The 24,894-nt window shown below is 33.7% G+C and overlaps 5 protein-coding genes across 6 annotated transcripts; 3 read left to right on the forward strand and 2 right to left on the reverse strand.

The window, feature by feature from the left end:
- Positions 1–536: 536 nt before the first annotated feature.
- Positions 537–5,737, forward strand: LOC106714493. The gene is made up of 12 exons (XM_045683364.1): positions 537–660; positions 876–1,171; positions 2,042–2,210; positions 2,540–2,736; positions 3,081–3,219; positions 3,362–3,489; positions 3,637–3,880; positions 3,962–4,228; positions 4,300–4,448; positions 4,678–4,819; positions 5,130–5,263; positions 5,606–5,737. Exons 1-12 carry the CDS (start codon positions 573–575, stop codon positions 5,735–5,737), a joined length of 2,085 nt encoding a protein of 694 aa, XP_045539320.1. The 5' UTR covers positions 537–572.
- Positions 5,738–5,955: 218 nt separating this feature from the next.
- On the reverse strand, positions 5,956–7,906 carry LOC123722217 (seminal metalloprotease 1-like). Its single transcript, XM_045683365.1, has 4 exons — positions 7,733–7,906; positions 7,426–7,564; positions 6,777–6,907; positions 5,956–6,324 (listed from the first exon to the last, which is right to left on the reverse strand). Exons 1-4 carry the CDS (start codon positions 7,895–7,897, stop codon positions 5,956–5,958), a joined length of 804 nt encoding a protein of 267 aa, XP_045539321.1. The 5' UTR covers positions 7,898–7,906.
- A 1,789-nt stretch (positions 7,907–9,695) lies between these two features.
- LOC106714566 (endoplasmic reticulum resident protein 29) lies at positions 9,696–11,209 on the forward strand. Its single transcript, XM_014507640.2, has 2 exons — positions 9,696–10,411; positions 10,495–11,209. The coding sequence occupies exons 1-2, from the start codon at positions 9,863–9,865 to the stop codon at positions 10,705–10,707; spliced, it is 762 nt and encodes a 253-aa protein (XP_014363126.2). The 5' UTR covers positions 9,696–9,862; the 3' UTR covers positions 10,708–11,209.
- Positions 11,210–12,013: 804 nt separating this feature from the next.
- On the reverse strand, positions 12,014–13,495 carry LOC106714608 (ran-specific GTPase-activating protein). Its single transcript, XM_014507697.2, has 4 exons — positions 13,362–13,495; positions 13,079–13,270; positions 12,663–12,897; positions 12,014–12,416 (listed from the first exon to the last, which is right to left on the reverse strand). The coding sequence occupies exons 1-4, from the start codon at positions 13,371–13,373 to the stop codon at positions 12,166–12,168; spliced, it is 690 nt and encodes a 229-aa protein (XP_014363183.2). The 5' UTR covers positions 13,374–13,495; the 3' UTR covers positions 12,014–12,165.
- A 222-nt stretch (positions 13,496–13,717) lies between these two features.
- Positions 13,718–24,436, forward strand: LOC106714607 (leucine-zipper-like transcriptional regulator 1). 2 transcript variants are annotated; one of them, XM_045683076.1, is made up of 16 exons: positions 13,718–14,126; positions 14,300–14,451; positions 15,039–15,210; positions 15,807–15,943; positions 16,293–16,407; positions 17,130–17,293; positions 17,699–17,869; positions 18,457–18,598; positions 19,219–19,382; positions 19,885–20,060; positions 20,502–20,703; positions 21,241–21,392; positions 21,831–22,009; positions 22,435–22,561; positions 22,994–23,163; positions 24,006–24,436. In XM_045683076.1, exons 1-16 carry the CDS (start codon positions 14,124–14,126, stop codon positions 24,156–24,158), a joined length of 2,379 nt encoding a protein of 792 aa, XP_045539032.1. In that variant the 5' UTR covers positions 13,718–14,123; the 3' UTR covers positions 24,159–24,436. The 2 variants fall into 2 exon arrangements, with proteins under 2 accessions (XP_045539032.1, XP_045539033.1); XM_045683077.1 differs by having other exon boundaries at positions 22,994–23,151.
- Positions 24,437–24,894: the final 458 nt, after the last annotated feature.

A 24,894-nucleotide genomic window follows, 5' to 3' on the forward strand; every position in this document is an offset into this window, starting at 1 on the left:
TTCTTGTTATTTAATAAACTAAATAATCACTGACTAAAGGCGATTTATTGAAAATTCAGAAAGACAGAAGAAGCACAATAGTACCTACTTTTTATCTGGAGAAAGCTATAATTCAAACTAAGAGGATGTTATCTGATGACTTCTTAAAAGCTACGATGATAAACGGAAGGAATACAAAAGAAGTAATCTTTTTAAGGGCGATAACAAAAAATTCCGAATTCCTTGTACACATACAATCGGAAATGGGGTTTAGATTTAAATTTTACAATCAGCAATCACAGCACCACATTAAAAATGCTTTTGTCCGTGTTCACAAATAAAGTAACAGTGAACCGTTATATAATAAAATATTCGACAATTCGATATAAACAATTGTATAAAATTAAATTTAAATTTTATTACATACTATTGATAGTTATTCAAAAATATATCGTTTAATACAAAGGTTACAAAACAATATTGCCAATGAAAACAATAAAGTATTGTACGCTAATAAAAGTTGAATAGTTTATGGTTATAGTTATTGGTTACATTTTGTTAAGGATGTTATAAATCGAATTTATTCGGTAGCAATGTTCTTTTTCTGGTTACCTATATTTTTATTAACATTACACAGTTTTTATGTCGAATGTGTCATACCAAATTTAAGCGTTAACGAACGTAAGTAATTAATATTCCGTCAAGGAAAAAAAATAATTTAAACGATTGTTAGTTATTAGACGAATTAAATAATACAACCATAGTTTCAATAAGAATTCTTCCAAACATTTCAATTCAGAACATAAGCAGGACAACATTTATTCTACCTATATGTTGACGACATTTTTTCCTTTTCGTAACTTACCGTAATTTTCTCTATTTTTTATGTTCACCAGTCGATAAAAAATTGATACAAAGAAAACGTCAAGACACTTTGGATATGTGTCGTATCTTCAACGAGGAAACAGCTCGTCTGGAACAATATAACAGTGTTAAAAAATTTAAAACAAATGAAGATCATTCAAAACAACATATCAGAGCCAAGAGGAACGTGGATTCTCTCAATCCAACTGTGAAAGTTGAAGATATACGGCGTGTGGAAGGCATTGTAGACAAACTTTACGATGATATGGATGGTAATGGAAAAGTCACGTATAGACAAAGGCGATTTGACACTACCACTACTGACAAGGTAAGATTTTATAAAAGTCTTAGATCGAAAATAATTCATTACACGTTAGGGTAAGGCGCCGTTGGGCGACACCCAGGGTACTGGACTGAAAGGGGCGCCATAGGTCTGCGAATTACGCAACCTCACATGACCCTGTTAACCTCCCCAAAGGTATGGTAAAAAAGGCACCGTAGGAATCTCGCCTAGTGTGCCTTTAGGGCTAAAACTGTTACAGCGTATAAATTCTCCTAGAAAATGAGGATTTAGAACATGTTATCTCGCGCTGAAATCTCGCGTTGATCCTCCATATAGCGCTTACAGAACACGAATTAAAGCAACTATTTCTTAATAATTAAAATTTGCGCTAATAAACAAAATAACGATTGAAATTTAAAACCACACTGTTTTGATTCAAATGTCAAAGGAAGAACGTAGTTTAATATAATTTATGAAAATAGACATTGGCCAGACTAATACCTAATATACAATCTTATTACAAATGAAAAAAACCTTTCAACCTTGATCGCATATCGATTAGACATTATCGATACTAAACATTGTAGTGCTAAAGTTATTAGAAATACAAGGATCAAAATTACTGCCGTTCTAGGTACGTTTAAACACCAAAAACAAAACACCCTACGATAGATAGTCAGAACCAGAGGTCGCGAACCTCAGGAACGAAGACGTAATGCACAGTGGGAGAGGGAGATGGAGAAAGCAGTCCCTTAGTGTAGATTTATTCTCAAACTAAATCTACACTGAGAATCACCCATAGTGACCAATGAAAATTCTGTCTTTAAGTTAGACTAGTTTCGAGTTAACATTTGTTACGATATTATCGTAATTATTCCAATGATTCCGATAAAAATGTCAAACATTTCCTTATAGCCTTTATTAAACACGACTGCGAGACGATTTAATTTCGCCCCAGCTGAACTTTTGGGGCCATCCTCTAAGCAAGACGGTCCGACGCATCATGATGAAGCTGAGAAAATGCCATGGCATAAAAAATGGAAACAGGGAATTTTACCTTATTTTATTGATCCTAATACTTACGGTGAGTATAATCGATATTTCTATACTAGTACTTATTATAAAAAGGAAAAATTTGTATTTTTCTATGTCTTCATAAACTCAAAAACTACTGGAACGATTTCAAAAAATTCTTTTGCCACTAGAAAGCTACATTATTGTTGAGAACTGGCTAAATTTATTACTAGACATTATTTTTTTTATGTCGAGCTACGAACTCCCAGACAAAAGCTATAATTCATAAGATTGTTTATCTTATTTTACCTTATTTATACAAAACATAAGAATATCGCAATTTTTTAAAGATTAACTCTATGTACTGTATTACCTTGTAAAAATAGTTAACATTTTCAGATTCCCAGTTATCGGACACGATTATTAAAGCTTTCGATTACTTCGAGAAAGCGTCATGCATACGACTTCAGCGTCTCCGTGAGAGACCGACGGATAAACTGTCACTGCAAAATGTGGAGTGGTTGTATATTAGCAACCCTTATGGTATAAAGCAGTGCGTACACAGTAACGAGCGTAAAGCGAATAGCGGAGTTCAGGTGAAATCGTTTGTTTAGTAAATTATAAAAAAAAAAAATATTACATACAGTCTAAATCTTTTGGATTAGTCTTAGTCTAGATTTTGTTGCTGTGACGTGGTTAATTGGATTTAGATTGAAAGTTCTATGTAACATAGCTTTAAAAAGTCTAAAGAACTGTCTTACAGTATATGAATAAGCCAGTCGTTAAGATTGGACAATTACTCGTATGTTTCTTAGCTCTTAAACATAAGCAATAATAAATTTCTCAGTTTGCTTTTGACCCGAAAGCTCTATAAACTCTTTTCAATGGATTCAGATAGATGCGTAATCTAAGGAATTATTTGATTTTTAATACTTTACAGATGGTAGTTTTCGGTTACGATTGTTTATCACTTGGGGAGATAGTACATGAAGTGATGCATATACTAGGATATTCTCACGAGCACACAAGGCCGGATAGAGATCAATACATAACTATTATGTGGGATAATATTAAGCCAGGTAAAGATATCAAAAACTTTATAAAAAATTACAAGGCACGAAGATTTTTTTTTTTCAAAATCAAGTAAAATTCTGTATATTACTTGACTTTTCTAGACTTATAGGAGATAACTCTCAAATTAATGATACTCTAATGCTACAGGTTATAAGAAATATTTTACAACACGAGCTGACGACCCCTTGTTGACTCTTTCCTACGACTATGCAAGTGTTCTCCATTATCCCGCCCGGGCTTTCTCAAGAAATGGACAAGCTACAGTTGTTACTAACGTAAAATTATTGTTCTATTTACTACCTATTTATTTTTACAAACGGGTTACATAATATAAGGTGGTATTTACTACCAATATCAGACCCACATCGTTGAGTATTGGAGAATTTCAAACTAAATTAATACTTATTGGTGGCATATTACAGAGTAATATAAAAATCGGCCAACGTGACGGACTTAGCGAAACTGATATTGAAAAAATCGGTATGGTATACGGTCACGAATGTGTTGAAAGAAATCGACAATATCTTCTGAAAACTTGTCCCAGCGTAGTAAAAGTTAGTGGTGAATCAAAAACAGCAACGCAAGATGAAATTGAAAAATACTTCGAAGACAGACTGTGGCCGTACGGAATAATAAATTACAAAATGAGAGATAAACTAGAATTCTGTAAGTAATATATCCAAGAAATATATATTGATCAAAAAGACTGAGAAGAGTTTAATTTAAATGAATTATTTTAATTTATAGCTGCCGAAGAAAGAGAAAACATTAAAGCTGTTATTCGTCATATAGAAAAAGAAACATGCATACAATTCCGAGAGCTTAAAGATAATGATGAACCTAAACAAACCACAGCTGCAAATCAAAATAATGTAGATACTGGAAGCGATAATACAAGCCCTATAATGTACAGTTTTAGACCTACGCCTGAAATAAGCGATAACGAAATTAAATACAACGATGAAACAGCAACAAAAACAATAATCACCAAAGCAGATGACATAGGAGATCTAAGTACTTATTTTATTGACCTTTTAATGAATTGTTCTAAGTTTCTATGTTATTAACGTGAGAAATTCTTGCAGCGTCAGCGAGTACAAAACCCAGCGATATAGTTAATGAAACAAGTACTTTGCCCACATCTCGACGGCATGCAGCAAATCTTTTGATATTATCACGATCATCTGAACCTGGTTGTCATTGCCCGTCACCTGGGAGGCCAAACGGCAATAAAGTATTTATAAACATTTACTTAATGCAAACATCAATTATCATTGTTAAAGTTTATAGCGCAAAAGTTAAACAAATATTTGTAGAAGATAATTTATTATCATGGTGTTAATGGAGAATAGGTTAATGGCTCTGCATTATTATTTTATACTTAATTTTATACCTATTATGCATCATACACATACATATGAAACTAAGTGAATGCTTATAGTTTTACTTCAGAAAATTTCCAGAATTTGAAAATCAACGCGGACTGTTTTAATTCAGTTAACGAACTCCTACATTTATTCGTCCACGTACTCGGGCTGGATCACCAGCACAATATGCACGACCGAGACTCATTTATACACATTGTCTGGAGTAATTTGACTGAAGGTAAATTTAAAACTTTTCATCATCATCATCATCATCACAGCTCACTATACGTCCCCACTGAGGGGCTCGGAGCCTACCCCAAGTTAGGGGTGACTAGGCCATAGTCAACCACGCTGGCCAAGTGCGGGTTGGTTGACTTCACACAACTTCAAAACTTTTGCATTTGAGTAATCTTTTAGTACCGCTGACGACACTTGAAAATCCCCAAAGTATAATTCAAATAATAAAATCTCTCAAATCTTATCAATAAACAAACACATGACTATTTTAGTAGAATAACTTACCTGTTGTTTAACAAATCTCTTTTTAGAAATAGAAGAAGAAATGCAGCAAAAGCTTCCTCCTGCCGCTGCGGCCGGTTTCCCCTACGACTATCTGAGCGTGATGCATTACCCTTGGCTTCACATTAAAAACGGTGTTACAAGTATTATGTATCCTATTTGGGTATGTTTAAATTTAACTCTTCAGAATCATCAGTAAAGACTGCAATTTAAATAAGTAGCGCTTTAACACTTATTGGAAACGGTTTTAGCTCTACTAGGCGGGATTCCTATTGTGCCCCCTTTTTTACCATGCCTTTTGCTGGATTAGAGGGGAGTTAACAGGTTTATATGAGACTATACAAATACTTATAATATAATCTAAGTAGTTACTTAACTTTATCCTTACAACTTTTGCAAATTTTAACATGTTTAATACCTACTACATTTGCGAGTTCATTTTAACGTGTAACAATAATCGTGGCATTGAAAGTGCTAATAATTACAATTAAACTTTTATTTACAGAATGATGGTTGGTCAATGGGGCATTGGCAAGGTCTGAGCGCAACAGATGTCAGAAAGCTAAATCTTATATACGCTGCACAATGTTCACAACGTAAGGAATTCGAAAACGAGAGTGATGATGAAGACAGATGAATTATTGTTTATCGCAATTTTTCCTTTCAATATAATTTGACTAAAAATAAAGTAAACGTCAACAATTAACTGCGTTATCCTTTTAGACGTTTTACTTCTAATAGAAAAACCAAAAAGGTTCAAATTAAGAACGATAAATAAATGAAAAACGTGATTTTTATTTTAGATTTAAATTATTTTTCACAATTGAAGCTTTGACACCCAAACACTTTGATTATTCACCAGTTTTTTACTCTCGTATATTCACCATCATGTTTTTCAGTTGTATTTTCAAAATGTAAACTCAGTGTATCATTATTTTTAACGGTAAAACTATGATCAGGATTATTTTCTTTGCTACTTTGATCGTTATTTTCAATGCTATCAGTATTATTACCACTAACATTAAAGTCGTCTTCACTTAAACCTTGATCTTCAGATGGTTCAAGTATTTTTCCTTGATTCATGTCTTCGTATAGCACCTTTTTACAAATATCTAACAAAACGTCAACATTACGTTTATTGCATTCATGGCCAAAGCGCAATTTCAGTTTCATCTTATCCAATTGTGACAAACTATCCGAAGGTGTTATTACTAATCCAGCTATCTGTAAATAAAATAAAACATACAAGGTATGCTATTCTCGTAATTTAATAAAAATATGTACATAGATAAGCGAAGTGATATTTTAAAATAAGGATATCTAATGTAATATGTGACAAAGTGAACTAGAAATATTTTGGAATTTACAACTTTTAGCGTAAATTGTAGTTTGTCTCTATTTGGTATATATCATCATCATCATCATCAACAGCCTTTATCTGCCCACTGCTGGGCATAGGCCTTTCCCAATGTCTTCCACAGTACGCGGTCCTCCGCCTTTGGTATATACAACAAGACAATTGATCAATTGCTTGTCTAGACATCGACAACTGTCTATTTTCACTGTCAGATAATGCAATGTATCAATAGGGGAATTTCAGGTAAGATAAATTTAGTTTTAAAAAATAATTATTTAAAAAGGTTTTAATTATAATATTGCTATTTTAAACTTCTTACCAAAGGCACAATAGTTGCTTGACCGTTGGTACTAAATGCTCTGTCATGGAAGTGCATTACACTCATTGGGTCGTATTCGATCATACTTGACATCTTAGCACGAGGTCGTATTTTGAAAAGATGTTGGTACGCTTTAAAGAACACAAAAAAGTTTTCTCAACCCCAATTTTAAGGAGTTAGAATTTACATAAAACAACTGTTTCATTCGAATCACTAAGTTCAACATTTCGGGGTTTCAATCGTTTATGGGGCTACATGCCACAGTTTTTTAAATAAATACAAGCGCTTAACCACATTCTCCTTTGATGTTAGGTCATATGGTCGAAAGAAAGCAGCAACATTCGAGTGTTGTTATCTACAATACTGTACGTACTATCAGGGGATCTCGCGTAATCCCACCTTAAAAGGGACAATCGTTTGAACGTTTCTCAAGTATTTAAATAACGAAGCAAAAACAATAACCAATAGGACACACAATTAATTATTATTTTTTGAAAAGGGGCGGAGTTTGTCTCTTTGCAATGAACAAGGCATTATTTCTGTAAGTGGAACACCTCGAATGGCCCTAACTATACAAAATGCCACAATTAAATCTGTGCGTACTTTTCTCGAACAAAAATTGATAAAACAGTTTAATTAACTTATTTACCCGGATGAATATTGCTCCATAATATTCTTATGTACTGATCTCTCTGAGGATGTGATACCTCGTCTTTGAAACCAACGCCATGCAAGAGCGTATGTAATATCTGTTGCTCAGAAAGGCAATCCAGTCCTAGAACTAAAACCTATACAAAAATACAAATAAAAGATGGGCTTTTTTAACTTTGGCTTGAATTAAAGTAGCTAGTTGAGAGTAGTAATATCCGTAATTTAATTTGGCACGTCGAAAAAAAAAAGGTAAACTTCTGCCTGACGTGACAATTCAAAATCCTGGTGATACCATAATTTCTTACCAGTTCACCGTTTCCGTTATAAAGTGGTTCGTGCATACAGTCCCGTTGCAAGCGTGGGTTAGAAATATGCAACCACGATCCATTCCTATTCGGTGTGCCAATGATTGGTATGAATTTCATACACGAAACACTCTCCAACAAATTCATTGCCAAGCGAAGTCGCATGGCTATCACATGATCTGATAAAATGTACAAAAAACATTCCTATTCATAGTTTTTATACATTTTTTTAATGAGCAGATTTTATGTATTTAACTAAAAATTTCATATCCATTCCAAATAAGCTTGAAGCTTGTGCTGGAATACAGCGACAACTGACAAATGGTAAAAATCAAACCCACAACCATAATCTGCAGTGCGTTCCCCTAACCATTTGTCAATTAACGCTTTGTTTATTATGTATTATTTATATGTGAAAAGTATGTAGTAAAGTAAGTATGGAGTATATAGCAACAAGTACATACTCACCATAACTCTTGGAATCAAAATAATAGAATATTAATCCATTAGGCCAAATGACTTCATTTTTCTCCTTGTCGCCATTTATTACTTTGTTGTGTATGTTATTCCAAAAAATGTATAAAATACAAAAAATGTATGAGATAAATAAGATAATATTTGTAGTAATTATAAAAAGCCTTCAATAAATGTAACGAATACTTACGTTTTCCATCATTTAAAGTATTTGATTTTAAACATGAAACCAATACGTATATGCTAATAAAAAAATGTAATACTATTTGCCTTACGCCCATTTTGTTTTTACATAACATTGAAATAAACGAAAAAGCAAATCGATCAAATATGCAAAGATCGAATAAAATCTATGTATTTTATTTGCATTTTATTGTTTTTGCACTTTTATAACTACTGATCATTAAAGTTTATTTATTTAGAAAAGACATGGACACACCTATAAATAATAATACAGGTGTGTTTTAAATAACAATGTTTAAGTTGAAGCTGATTTTTTTTAATATAGTAAAGGAGCAAACAGCTTCCTGATTTCTCCAAAATATGGAAGTGACCGCTGCCCATAGACATCTCCAACCTGTTGAAAAGATGCCGAAGCGTTGCCCGTCTTAAACGGACAGAGGAGGGGATTCAGAGAAAAAGAATATCCCCCTTCCAGTCACCTACCTCGCCGAGACCACTTCTCCGTTCTATCCTTTCCTGAAAAGAAAAGTGTAGGAAAGGAAAGACTACTAGATTTGACCTCCACGACACACACTCACCAAACAAGTTGCGAAATTTCTTCTGCTTCACGCCTGTCTTTCTATGTGTTCTGTTCTTTGTGGTCGTTGTATTAGACCAGTCGAGCATCAGCATTAGCTGCTGTGGGTTCTAACAACTGTTCAAATTAAAAAATCACTGTTTTTGAAATAATTAAATACCATCATCAAATAATCATGAATTAATCAATATTAATATCACATAATATGATCAAAGTAAAAAAATAAAAGTTCAGCGGGAGTGTAAAGATTTTTCAATTTCGAGTTTCTTATAAAAATCAAATATAATATCTAAAACTATAAAAGTGCCCTTACAATTTTTTATAGTTACTGAAATTTCCCCCTCTTGTTACAATTTCCCAATTCTTCAAGAACTCGTTGAGATTTCGATACTTATTTTTTTCATGTAAATGTAACAGAAAACGTAGCACATTAATTTCGACCAATCAATAAGACCCACGGTAAGTGACATCGGCGAATAAGAAAGCTTTATTGAAAACATTCCGGCTTACGACAATTTATCATTACAAAAAAAATTATGATTTCGCTTGATTACTTGTAATTATAACAAGAGGAAATTAAAACATGGTTTTTATTTCATTATTATTATACTATTGATAACTACAAATTTGTAATTAACTGTAAGACTTATTTGGTTCGCAAATTTTTCGACGAAGATTTCGTCATTAAAAAAAAGACCCAAGTAAACGGAACGACAAATCAAGTTTTCATTCTTTGGAATGGATAACAAAACATGCTTGCGCCGGTGTCAATAAAACCGCGTCCTGATATTCTTGGCTGATTGTTTTAAACTGAATTTCATTAAGTATACTCGTTTGTGATAAGGAGAATAGCGTGATATTCTAGAAAAGTGTTTCTTGGTTTTTAGAGACCGAAAATGAAGCGTTGTTTATTATTTGTATGGGCAATTTTATCTGCAACTCTTATTACTGAGGCATCTGCAGCTAGTGGTTCTGTTGAATTGGATGAGTATTCTTTTCATAAAGTTATCAATAAATTTGAAGCTTCACTAGTAAAGTTCGACGTAGCATTCCCTTATGGTGACAAACATGATGCATTCGTGGCGCTCGCAAAGGACTCTAAAGACGTTGAGGACCTTTTAGTGGCTGAAGTTGGAGTCAAAGATTACGGGGAAAAAGATAACGAAGAGCTTGCTAAGAAATACGGTGCTACAAAGGATAATTTCCCAATAGTGAAGCTATTTGTTAAAGGCAAAAGTGAACCTATTCTATTCGACGACTCAAAGGGTTTCTCAGCCGACGAGCTGCGGCGCTTCGTCCGAGAAAAAACTGGGCTGTACTTAAGTTTACCTGGCTGTGTTAAAGAACTTGATAAGCTTGCTGCTAAATTTATGCAAGCAGATAAGGACAAAAAGAAAGAAATATTAAAAGAAACAAAAGATGCATTAGAGAAAATTCCAGAAAAGGTAAATATTTTATTTGAGTTATAACAGTAGAATACATACATATAATTAAAAGATGTCTTATATGATTTTTTACTTTCTTTTAGGATGCAGTTGCTGGGAAAATCTACAAACTGATCATGGAAAAAAGTCTAGAAAAGGGTGATGAATTTACTAAATTAGAAAATGAGAGAGTTAAGAAACTTTTAAGTGGTAAATTATCTGAAGAAAAGAAGAAGGAATTAGGCATTAGACTTAATATTTTGCAATCTTTCCAACTGCTAGATAAGCAAAAATCTGTTGTCAAAGATGACTTGTGATTTAAGAAATACATTTGTAAGGCTATACCGCTGTTCAATTATCTCAACTAATATTTGATCATACCTTTTATCTATTATAGTATTTGAAAGAGATGTTTGCATCTTCACTGTCACCAACTCACCTGGTGACCTCACTTTCGTACAAAAAAATTATAGTGCTATCAAACTTAATTTTTTAGTGTTAAAAAGGAGTAAGATCAAGTTTTGGTTATTGATAAGTGGTATACCAACAAAATTACCGAATTTTTAAAAAAATGATCAGAGTGCTATTTATAAGTAATTTGTTTTGTTTGTGCAGATTTTCATTCCATCCACTTATATTTTAATTTTATACACTATTTTAGGATAATTAAATGTACCAAAGGAAGTGAATGATTTATTTTATGACTAGTTTTAGGACTTGCATTTAAACTGCAAGTTACGAGTGCTGTTGACACTAAATATGAAGCAATGCTTACTTATTGTTATGTGTGAAGGGTTCCAACACAAAATAAAATACGAAAAACCATTTATTTCTATTATTTATTTATGATATAAAACCACAAATAAGGACTATTACAAAAGTATAATATCTATATCTCAAGGTAATATTTTTATCATGCAAAATTATGTCCGAGTCTATTTTAGCAAATTGCATTGAATTCATTTCAATGTTGTAAAAATTTTTAATAATACGGACAAATGCAAGACCAATGGATCTGGTCTAGTCAAATCAGAAGTAATAGACATCAAATTCCTTAAAATAAACTTTGGCAGTCACGCCAAGAAATTAAGTATGACATACTTATGACCAAATAGATAACTCCAACCAAATTGGTTCAAGATACATTACTGAACTTGTTGAAGAGCCAGTATTGATCCAACAAATTCAATAATGGGGAATGATTAGTACAATTCCATTGGATAGAATGTTTTGAATAATTATGGCTTATTATGCTCAATGTTATTATGAAAATCCATAAAATTTCATACTTATAACTTATCAGATAGAAAAAAAAATATCCCGAAAAACACATGCGAATCAAGTCTTAATTTTAGTGAAAAGAACACAAAGAAAAAAATATGTTTCAAGTATGTCCAGATGTCTGATTAAAACATATTCTTATAGATTAATGATTTAAAATATGAAATTTAATGTTATTTCTCATCAATTTTAAACAAAAGATCAATTTACTACAAATACTAATGATATGCTATATTAACACTTATGTAATTATAAATGCATGCTTAAACATAACACATCTGAACAATTATCAAATCCATTTTCTCAGTAATATTCCACAATTTTTTTTTAATGTTGTCAATTCTCAGTTCTTGTCACACCTAATAAAAAAAAATATTCTTCAACCTTTCATAATGTTTATAACAAGTACACTTGTAATTTATTTTATTTCCTATGTTAAGTATGTCAAAACTTATGTCATCTTTAAAATTATTGGAATAAGAAGTTCATCAAAGTTATTCAACTTTTTCACCATCAACTTTAAGTTCCTTCAACTTTAGTACCACACCATCTTTTATATCTAGATTTTCACTCTTGCTGTCTTCCTCGGGTGATCTATCCACCATCTTAGGTTCTGGAGTATCTGTATCTTCACTTCTTGTGATACTACTTTCATCATCTGAAGATTGATCTTGGGTGTACAAACTGCATTTTGTCCTGACTATTTCTTGGGCCTCTGCAAATTTCTTCTTCCACAGCTCGGCATCTATAAATTAAATCATTAATTAAAAATATAATTTAGCAGTTAATGTAGTGTAGGGGCAGTCACATATAGAATTTAACTTGTCTCTTTTTGAGGTAAAAAAAAACCCTTTAAAACAATAAAAGAGCACCTAACAAAATATTCTTTTCATAAGAGAAGGAGGTAAAGAAGTGGCTAATTAGGAACAAAAACTATATAAACAATTAGGAAAACTATCAACTGCAAATACCCATATTGTTAAGAACTTACTCTGTGGGTTACCAAATTTTATTGCAAGCAACTCTTGTTTACAAGTTTCATCGGCATAGTCAGCAAATACAGACCAGTTGAAAGCCTTATCAGATCCACAGTGTACATTCATCCTAATATCAGGTGTTATAAAGTGGTTAGCACACACTTTGTGTGTTTTATCCCGTCTCATAACAACTCGGACAGTGTTATTAGATCTGTGTCTCAATAATTTTATATCTCCAGTGCCTCGTTCCTAAAAATGTATGAAGATATTAATTGTTATACCACAAGTACATCAATTGTAGTGACTTAAGAATCAAGCCATTTTTTAATATTTTGATATTAATACAATAGAATCAAACCAAACTACATAATTATGTGTTACGGATAAAAGCAGTGTTGAGAAAAATAAAATAAAAAGTTACTATTTGTACCTTCCATTCGTGGTCACTAGTATCATATCTGTACAACCTAGCTCGTATCTTTACCAGCTCCTCTTCATCTTCCTCATTAGTATGAATGTCCACGAGAGGTAAAGATACGATGGGATCGAAGTGAGGGTCGTGTTCTGGCGTCTCTACTTCACCGGCCTCACTCTCGCTGTTGCGCCGCACGCTTTCTTCTTTCTGAACATAAGAACAAATCTTAAATTTTAAATTTACATGCTAATATATATATCTTTAATCTATTAATACATTAAAAGCTAAATTAATTTACCAGAGAAGACATTGCAAAGCCACAAAGGAAAATTGTTTACTTTCTTTTTATAATGCTTTTCAAAAATACAAATGTACAAAAGAAACAAACTTGGGTTAAGTTAACGAAGCACAGATTATTAAACAGGCAGTTAGCTTTCGTGTGACTCGTGGGATTTAAAAAAAAATTGCGTTTTGAAAATTACCATAAAAAATAAACGTTAACAATAAGAAATTAAAGGGATAGTAATTTATAAATAATAAATAAAAAAAATTAAACTGTTTAACATAGGAGTAACAACAAAATTTTTGGCAGATATTAAAGAAAACATGTAGCTGAAAAACTAATAGCCTTTGCCTCATTAACCTTGACCTTTATAAAAGTTTGAATTATTGATTTACAAGAAAATTGATTTATTTATATTTACAATTTATATTTTAGTTGTTTTCATATTCTCTTTGCTGATCAAAGTAACGCTTACGAGTTAAAGTATGTGCAATTTATAGTTTTTTCTTAATACAATATCAAAATATCATGGCTACGCGCCATCCTCAATTGTTATAGATTAGATTTTACAAACAATGCTTTGAAACTAAAAAGTGTTAGTTGGTTTAATTTTTTCCGGTAAAAGTCAATGACCAATAGGATAAATCTATCTCGACCTATTTACGTAAAGAATTCTTTCTACTTTACTGATGCTCTCGAAATAGTAGTGTTTAGCTCGTTGTTTATGCTAAAAGTGTTTCTTTATTCTATTTACAGCAAAACAAAGTAAACGCGAAAATGGTAAGTGCTTACTCAGTTATTAAGCAGTAATTTGAAATTTTACAATAATGGAAAAATTTTCAAACAAGGAAATTATGGTGCACTTGAAATATTTGCCCATTTATAGATTGTATAAATATTGTTAAGCTGTAAATAAATAGTTTTTAACCACTTTTGATTTTGTTTTTTTTTAGGCAGTCAACATGCAAAACATTGGAAAAATGATAACAGAACAGCTGCGGAATCCTAATGAATTAGATATAAACCTTAGAATGGAATTTGGTCCATTCGAAACTGTACATAAATGGAAACGTATGTCTGAGTGTTACGAGTTTGTTGGAGCCAGGTAAATATATTTACTATTTATATTTAATGCAATCATCAACCAACTCGCAGTGGGTCAGCATTGGCTAAGGCCTAGTCAGCCATAACTTGAGTCGGCTCTGAGAAACTTTGTAGGGACATATATGTGCTGGCAACACAATGCACTCATTATTTGACCACTTATTTCATTAATTGCTCGGCTTATACACAACGTTCAAAACCAATCTGTGAAGATTGTAATGGTAGCAGAAGATAAAGCTAAGCTGGCTCGGAAAAATACTACAGTGACTTTGAATAGTGACATGTATTATATACAACAATAGAGAGGAGGCACTGATAAATGGCAAGCTATAAACTGTTTTTTTTTTTTATATTTGATTTTTGCCATTTTGGAGCTAATAGTTGCACTTAGTGTTGCTGAGGATTCAAACTAGCAATAAGTCTATAAGAATAAGTCCCAGCAACTACAACAGGTGCATTTAAGTTGGAACAAATCAAAAGCTATTAATTCCAAGCAAAGCATACATACATTTATATACATTTATAGATATCCTTTGGGAGGGGTTTCTGTATACTGCTTATTAAATTTAGTTGATATAATTTTTTCAGACGAAGCAAACATACAGCAGTGGCATACAAAGATGCTATCTACGTATTTGGTGGTGATAATGGAAAGTCCATGTTAAATGATCTGATTAGATTTGATATCAAAGAAATGTCTTGGACTAAGACAGGATGTATGGGCACTCCTCCGGCACCACGGTATCATCATTCCGCTGTAGTAAGTATAAAATAGCCAATATCTATTGTCAAATTAACAGCTGTACATAGAGTTATACAAAAGAGTATCAGTTGCTTAGCATACATTTTACATAACAAGGGACACCCATAGAAGCCACTTAACGACTATGAGAATTGTAGAAATCACGAATTAACTAACAATCGTCCGAGACTTCGTGAGTTACAAAGTCAAAATACCTCCAGCTGTATCAGAAATTATACTGACCAAAAGCAGATTTGACAGACATACCAAAAATTTTGATAATTGGATTTTCGTAGGCAACGCAACATCATGTTCACGGAATATATTTTTATTCGTTAATACGTACGGACACATCAGTTTCATTTATTGTATAAATTAGATTGTTTAATTCTTATGGTGAAGGAAATATTGTGATGCAATCTGCACATATCTGAGAAGAAATTCAATGATATGTGTGAAGTCAACCAACCCGCACTGGGCCAGGGTGGTTGACTATGGCATGGTCACCCTTAACTTAGAGTAGGCTCCGAGCCCCTCAATGTGGACGTATAGTGAGCTGATGATAATGATGATGATTGTAATTATATGTTTCTATTGTAGTTTTTATTTCTCAGGTTCACATGTCTTCTATGTTTGTGTTTGGGGGCTATACTGGAGATATACTTGCAAATTCAAACCTTACCAATAAAAATGACCTATTTGAATACAAGTTTCCTAGCGCTCAGTGGGTACAGTGGAGATTTACTGGAGCGTAAGTATTTCGTCGAATTCAGGCTTGCTAGTTTGCCACCTTTTCATATAAAAAAAGAAAGATGTGAAATTCACCCAAATCTAGATTAATGATGTGCCAAAAATTAAAAATATATTAGTTTACTGTCTGACAGCCATTAACCTAAATGTGTATTTGGCTGGAAGTCAAAAATACCGTATTCCTTAGAAGATATTAAAAAAGAACAGATCGTAAAACTCTCTGTTGTGGTGTTACTGTAATAGTTTTTTTATTATATTTTTTATATAAAAGTTTGGCTATTAACGGATATTGTTATGTAAAGTATGGATGTATTAAATGTATAGTGTATATATTTATTGGATATTATCAGGGAGCCAGTGCCAAGGTCAGCGCACGGTGCGGCAGTGTACGACGACAAGCTTTGGATCTTCGCGGGCTACGACGGCAACGCACGACTCAATGATATGTGGACTGTTAACTTAGTTGTGAGTGTACATATTCTTTTACTTAACATTTCATTTTCAATAACCATCAGTAAACCTTTGATTTAAACGTTTTTCTTTATCCTACAAACTTTATATGTGACAATTTGAAAGAAAGAAAGAAAGAAAGAAAGAAACATTTATTGCCACACACAAAAAAAAAATATATAAAATCAAAAAAAAGAAAAACAGACACATAAAAGGCACAGTGTGGCAAAAGGGAGCCAGCTCAGCGAAGCAGGGACAGACTAAACTGCCCCTGCACTGGTTTTCAGCTGGCACCTTTATAAAAAAATAATAGTAATAATAAAAAATAATAAATAAAAAATAAAAATAAATAATAAAAAATAAATAAAGTTATATTTGATTATATTTGACAGTTTAATTCCCAAATAAACCATATTTTGTATGAATTTCTGACGTATGACAAAATATTAGTAACTTTTCACACTATCTACTCTGATTGGAAGATATCAATGTCATAATGGAAGTAGTGAAGATGCTTATATATTTTTACTAGCTGTCGCCCGCGACTCCGTCCGCGCGCTGTTAAAAAATGGGGGGGGGGGTATGAAAAATAGATGTCCGATTCTCAGACCTACTGAATATGCTCACAAAATTTCATGAGAATCGGTCAAGCCGTTTCGGAGGAGTACGGTGACGAAAACTGTGACACGAGAATTTTATATATTAGATATATATCTTATATGTATTTGTGTATGTAGGGTGAGAACCGTCAATGGGAACGCGTGGAACAGAAGGGCCAGTGTCCTCCGACTTGTTGCAATTTCCCAGTAGCGGTGGCGCGCGGAAAAATGTACGTCTTCAGCGGACAGAGCGGTGCTAAGATCACTAACGCACTCTTCCAGTTCGACTTTGAAACACATACGTTAGTATACTCTGTATTTAGACCATTGTCTTTGTTTTTTTAAGTGATTAAAATCTGTCGCCCGCAATACATCCGCGCGGAATTTAACAAAAACTTTATTAGTTGCATAAGTGTTCTTTCAGATTATACCAAATTTCATCGAGATCAATGCAGCCGTTCTGGAGATACTTTGTAACAAACATCCATCTATCCAAACTTTCGCATTTATAATATTAGTAAGGCAAAGAAAGAAGTAAATTCAGTATTTATTTGGAGAGATTGAATCTTCAAGCTTCTTCTCTTTAAATCATGTCTGACGTATAAAAGTAGCAAAAATATTTCGTGGTAATTGTAAATGAAAATTGTTAAATAGTATTTGCAATGTTTTTTTTTTATTTATGCCTTGAAATGTTATCTAATGTTTAGTTGGAGTCGTATCTGCACTGAGCACTTGCTGCGCAGCGCAGGTCCTGCGCCGGCGCGACGTTACGGGCACACAATGCTGGCTCACAACCGACATCTATACGTATTCGGCGGCGCCGCTGACAGCACCATGCCTTCCGACGTATACTGCTTCGACCTCGACACGCAAATGTGGTATATACATCATACATATTTTAAAAAAAAAACTATTTCTTATATACTAGTTGTCGCCCGCGACTCTGTCCGCGCACAATTGAAAGAAACTTATTAGAGGTATGAAAAGTAGATAGTAGCCGATTCTAAGACCTACTGAATTTGTATATAAAATTTCATAAAAATCGGTCAAGCCGTTTCGGAGGAGTATGGTAACAAATATTGTGACACGAATATTTTATTTATAATACTAGCTATCGCTCGCGACTCCGTCCGCGCGGCATAAAAAATAGAAAACGGGGTAAAAATGATCCTATGTTCGTTTCCTGGTTCTAAACTACCTGCCCACCAATTTTCAGTCAAATCGATTCAGCCGTTCTTGAGTTATAAATGGTGTAACTAACACGACTTTCTTTTATATATATAGATAAGGTGAAATGGCGAAGCGACCGCTGTCCATAGACATCCGCAATTGCAGATGCGTTAACTACCATTAATCGACGGAGAAGGAGACATAAAGGGAATATGTCCCCTTCCTATGCGTCCCTTTCTCTACTCAGAGTACGATTAGATGTTGAAACATTGTATTAATGTATGAAAGTTTGCAGGTCCATGATCCAGCCGGCGCCGGAGTCTCAGATACCGTCGGGGCGGTTGTTCCACGCCGGTGCTGTGGTCGGCGACGCCATGTACATCTTCGGTGGTACTGTTGATAATAATGTACGCAGCGGAGAGCTCTACCGCTTCCAGGTATTTACTATTATCATTATATAGTTCCTTTCTATTTATCTAGAATTACTTCACTTCGCCCCGCTTCTCCAACACACTTAACATTGTCTTCTGCGCTGCAAATCAAGCGAAGCTAGGAGTCGTCATGATATGTGAAAACAACTATACTAGCTAGCGATAACTTAGGTCAGACTATTAAATGTACTTTTTTTATTTTATAAAATCACATCTACAGACGCTTGGTCCGTACTCTTTTCTGCACAGGTTTTAGTTATCTTTTTTTTTTATTAATATTATCCGTGCGGTACATTGTTTGTTCCTGCTTAATATATATATATATATATATATATATATATATTACTTATTAATATATATATACACTTATTATAATATATATATATATATATAATATATATATATATATATATATATATAATTTGACTTAATTATATATATATTTTTTTTACCATTTACTATACTAAATTACTTATACTATAACTTGTTTGTTTTTTTTATTTATTTAGACTGTGGCGACGGATGTAGTGTAGTATTAAATGTACTTAACACCTTCTTTACCACATTTTATTGTGAATGAACTCGCCAGACGAGGCGGCAGTTAACGTGTTAACTGTGTTTTTCAGTTGTCTAACTACCCGCGCTGCACGCTGCAAGAGGACCTGGGCCGCATCCTGCGCTCGGAGCAGTTCTGTGACGTGCTGCTGCTGGTGGGGGAGGAGCCTGCCGCCGTGCTCGCCCACCAGGCACTCCTCGCCGCGCGCTCCACCTGTCTGCGCGACAAGATCATGTGACTTCATACTACTCATTTAAAAAAAACTTATTACTATCTGTTACTTAAACAACCAAAAAAAAACTTGTGAGCCGTCATGGGACGCCTGGCAGATGTGAAACATCGTGTGTGTACAAATAACATGCATAAAATATTAAATATTATAATTAAATAAATAATAATAATAATGATAATGATAAATAATATTAAATATTATTAAACCAAACACATAATATATATATATGTATACCTTAGTATAGCGTGGCGACCCGTCGCCACGGCAAGCGTCGCCACGCCAACAATTCGGTTTACAAGTCATCCTATAGATGTTTCACATCAAAAATCTAGACTGACTGTAACCTTATGACGCTCAGGATAAGAATTCCAATTGAAAGACACTTCTTTCGTCAAAATAAGTAAAGTCGTTTACGATAAAAGCGGTTACAACGAATTTACATAAAATCAATGCACATTCATTACATCAGAGACAAAACAATTTTAAAATACTTTGACGTTATAGGGAAGCTCGTGAAGAACTGTCTGCGCGCGTGGCGGCGGGTGAAGCGAAGCCTCTGGAGCCCTACAACTACCAGGGCAAGCCTGACCTCGTCATACATCTGCCTGAGGCCAGGCCTGATGCCTTCCGCATGGTCCTCACTTATATATACACTGATAGAATTGATCCCACTGAAACACGTTAGTAGAAAAAAACTGTTAATATCTTATCTTAGTAATATTATAAATGCGAATGTTTGTATGGATGGAGAGATGGATGTTTGAAGGTATCTCCAATACCACGACCACGCAGAAGACTTCAAGTGGAAGTAATTCTGCGTACAGTCTGATGAGTGTGATACCGGAGGACTCATTTTAGTCCTCTTTCCCTTCTCACTTCTTTTCTTATAAGGAAAAGATGGGAAGGGGAGGTGGATTTGATGGAGGAGGAGATGCATAGGAAGGTTAAATATTCTCTTTTTGTGCGTCTCCTTCGTCGATTGAGGGTAGGCAACGCATCTGCATTTGCGAATGTCTATGGGCAGCGGTCACTTCGCCATTTTGGCGAATTCATGTGGCCGCTTGCTCGAACACAGGCTACTATTATGTTTTTTTTGACGCCATTTTGTTTTATATTTTCAGTGATTGAAGAAAGACCAGCATCAGATGATACAATCCAACTTGTAATGGAGGTGCTTCGTTTATCACTACGGTTGAACATTCCACGTCTCTGTGGATTATGTGCTAAGTTTCTTCGTGGTAACCTTTGCCTAGGCAATGTGCTTAAAGCGCTGCATGCAGCACATGTGTCTAACCTCTGCTGCATCAAGGAATACTGCTTACGGTTAGTATATGTATCATAGATCTATATGTCTAGATGGACTGTTCGGGGCATATAAGTGAGCTGTGTTAGGCTTCCGGAGGTCTTTTTTGTGATATGTTTCCTTAGTGTTGTCATTATCATAAAAAATCAATTGAATACAACCTCTTTTCTTATGTTTATGTAAGTTTAATAATATTTACATTTTAAAAACACTAATTATTTTTTTTAAAAACAATAGAACACAATTGTGTTTATTAAAAATGTTTTTTTGTTAGAATTTATTTTAGAAAAAGATTATATTAAAATAAAGTAAAATAGCATGTTTTAGTTTATTTTACTTTAATTTTTTTTATATGCCATCTTTTTCGTAATTTGGAATTTCTATTCAATTTATTGGATTTACATCACTTACACTATTGACATTACTAAATTTGTCTTACGATTAAATATCAAACTTGTATGAAATACTCCATCTAGAGGTATTATATCTATGATCTGTATATTCAGTCCACATTTTTACATGAAAACATTTCACGATTCTTTATTTTTTTTTCTCAGGTTCATAATAAAAGATTACAACTTCACTCCGATCGTGATGTCGAAGGAGTTTGAGCAGATGGAGCGCAACTTGATGGTGGAGATCATCCGGAGACGACAGCAGCCTCTGCCGCTCAAACCTCCCAACATTGACGCCGCTGACGATGCACTCGGTAGATATACAACTGTGTCTTGGCGTACCAAATAAAAGCATTTTCTTCAAATTATCTTAAAACATAATCAAGACTTACTGTTAAAAAAAATCAAGTCATGTTTTATAATTTTTAGTAAAGGAAAACATCCGTATCCAATCGCGCAGCGTGCAAGTGCTCTCCGGAGCGAGGTATTAAAGTGAAATATTCATTTTAACGTAACTGTGTCATGTCTGAAATTATTGGAACGAAGTTCCTTATCGCGCGTTGTGAAAGGGGGCTAGACGGAAAAAATTCTTACGAAAAGTTGTCACGACACTTTTTGCTATAGTAACCATGGCAACGACGTGACAATATATAACGTAAATTCATAGGAACTTCGTTTCATCCGGGTGTCCCTTGACACCTGTCAAGTTTTTATTCCTTATTTTTTTTAAGTGTAAATAATGTTCTCAACAGCAGGTACAACACTGGAGCAGGACCTGTGCATGTTCCTGACTGGGGGGGCGGAGCTGAGTGACGTCACGCTGCGAGTGGGGGGCGTGTCCCGGCCCGCCCACCGCTCCATACTTGCCGCACGCGCCGCATACTTTGAAGCCATGTTTAGATCATTCTCGCCTAGGAATAACATTGTTAATGTAGGTATCATTATTTATAGTAGACCAACTGTTGCTCGACGACTTTGTTCGCGCGAAATTCATTAATATAAGGACATTAATTAGTATATATTTTCTTCTAGACTATGTTATATGTCAAATTTCAGTGAGATTCAACTAGTAACAGAGAAACAGCTAGTAATTTGTTACTAGCTGTCTCTCTGTTACTGTGGATGTTTGCATCCATCCATTTAAAGTTTCACAACTATAATATTAGTAAGATATACATCATAGTTTTTGTATTATGTCTCCCGTTCGTTTGGTCTACTAGTAACAATATTAAAAATTGCAGGATGATTATAGTTTTGCAATATATTTAATAATATCTGCACTTACAAGTTTTAAGTCTGTTTATAATTATTTTTGAGGTTATGTATGTTAAAATTTTATTGGTTATTTTCTATCAGATACAAATTTGTGACTCTGTGCCATCGGAGCCAGCTTTCGACTCGTTATTGCGCTACATCTACTACGGAGAGACCAACATGCCCACTGAGGACTCCCTCTATCTATTCCAAGCTCCCATATACTATGGTAAGTCTGACTAACAGACACACTCAGAGACGTAAACTACAACAGAGACTAGCAGCTACCCAAGCGACCAGTAAAATAAACAGAATTTTATGTTTACTGCAATTTCAAAAAACCTTTTGTCGCATTGCTGTTGCATAAATCTAACGTCTCGCTGACTTGGCATGGACTGTTTTCGATCACTGGCGCCAGTTAGTGTTTACTGGCATAATGTCAATTAAATGTCACTGCTGATGTTAAGCGCTATTCCAAATGTACTTAAATAATATAAAACAAACATAAAGGACTTAAAAACTAGAATAAATAAAATTGTGTAGAAATTATTATGGTTTGAATAAATTAGTGTTCGATGTCATGATGGCAGCACTATCGCATTCTGTCAGCTGTCACCGTAGCGTGCGGACGTGTGCATCTTTAAATACTTGTTATTCTTAGGGTTCACAAACAATCGTCTGCAAGTATTCTGCAAGCACAATCTCCAAACAAACGTATCCCCGGATAATGTGCTCGCGATCCTTCAGGCGGCAGATCGCATGCACGCCACAGATATAAAGGAATACGCCCTCAAGATGATTGCACACCAGTTCGCTGTGGTGAGTCGTAATGTACGTATGTTCGTACTAACTGTTGGTGTGTGAGTGCTTTTATATATTTTAACCGCAGGTGTTCACTACTAAAATATTTATACATAAAAATATAGTCATTTTTTTTATTTAAAAAACTGAAATATATCGGTTATAAACTAATTAGTTATACGATTTTTAAAATAACGTCTCATATTTCGCGGATTCTGTACTCTTATCGATTTGGTTAATTTCTAGTGCATGTTGTTTGAGTAATCTTCAATGATAGTTAAGTTTGACGCATATTTTTATATGCTTTTACTTTAAGATCAGAGGTAGCACACATATCCATGTGTTACTATTATAGACGAACCTGGATAAGTGAGAGTTCAAGGCCCCATAAAATTTTACTCACTCAAAGGTTTTTCTCTAACCTGAGTTTCTCGCTTATGGAGTTCGGGACTGAACTATGACATTCATTTATAGAGGTTTTTCGATTATCTAGATATATAAACGCCTAAAGCAAAAATGTCCCTAATTTTCGCATATTCAAAGTATCTACTAGTCTTCTAGTTATTTAAAAAAAAAAAACAACAAAAAAATGGGACCCATCTGCAAGCACATCCTTTCGATTAAAATAATTTTTATCAAAATTGGAGCACCAGGGGCGAAGATTCGCAGTAACACACATAAAAAAAAAACAATACAGTCGAATTGATAACCTCCTTCTTTTTGAAAGTCGGCTAAAAACAGAAATATTTGTTCAAAAAAAATGTATCTTCTAGACAAGTGTACTCTTAGCAATAAATTTGCTTACATTTTACATTCAATGCAATCCATCCAATTCTTTAGAAGACATTTAGTAACTTATAATTCTTTCGCAGGTGGCTCGTCAAGAAGCCATCAAGAATCTAGCTCAGCCATTGTTAGTTGACATTGTGTTGACTTTAGCTGAAGAAGGTAAGTTTGATACTCCTACACAGACACAGCCCAGGTGTGCCATTGCACCCTCCACATCAGCAGAGCCAATCATCTAAACATCGGACAGAATACAACTGTGCAAGGAATTGGAAACCTTAAGGTGCTTGTAAACATTATGTTTTGATTTAAAGATGGTACAAAAATAAAGAAAAATTATTAAAGAATCAAAAAACAAGTTTGTCTAGAATCTATGTATTGCAATGTCGATTTATTCAGGAAATATTGATGTTAATGTATTCAAAATGTATGTATTTAGATGATTAAAGTCACATGTTACTAGTTTCTCCAAAAGCAAACAAAACTGTGTTTCCGCTGCCAAAACATTCATACAAAAAAATTATTGAAAATAGAAGTAGTGTTGTGTAGTGTTGACAAAAGAATCATATGTTTCAATATTTTTGTGCCAAGCACACACATAATAAAGAACTGTTCCTGCATTTATTATTTATTTTTATCAGTTACTTAAGTTGAAAACATTTGATTCATTGTAAATATTTCTGCATACAAAAATATTTATATGTTCCTATTTAATTGCTATATATTATTTCTTAATGTTTAACATTTTAAATAAGCTTAGTTTTACTACATATGCGTAAATAAAATGTTAAGTTTTAAATTAACTATATCTTTTAATCATCTCATAAATATAACTACATATGTTATTTAAAAAGTCTAACATTTCATGAAATAGTAAAGTAAAGTAGAAATTTACCAGGAACGAAAATTCTATATAAGATATCTCTATTTGTTGGATATTTTTGCTTAGATTTAACTTTGTTAGTGTAAGAAGTA

This window comes from Papilio machaon, chromosome 21 (genome assembly GCF_912999745.1).
Source record: "Papilio machaon chromosome 21, ilPapMach1.1, whole genome shotgun sequence".
Classification (NCBI taxonomy): domain Eukaryota; kingdom Metazoa; phylum Arthropoda; class Insecta; order Lepidoptera; family Papilionidae; genus Papilio; species Papilio machaon.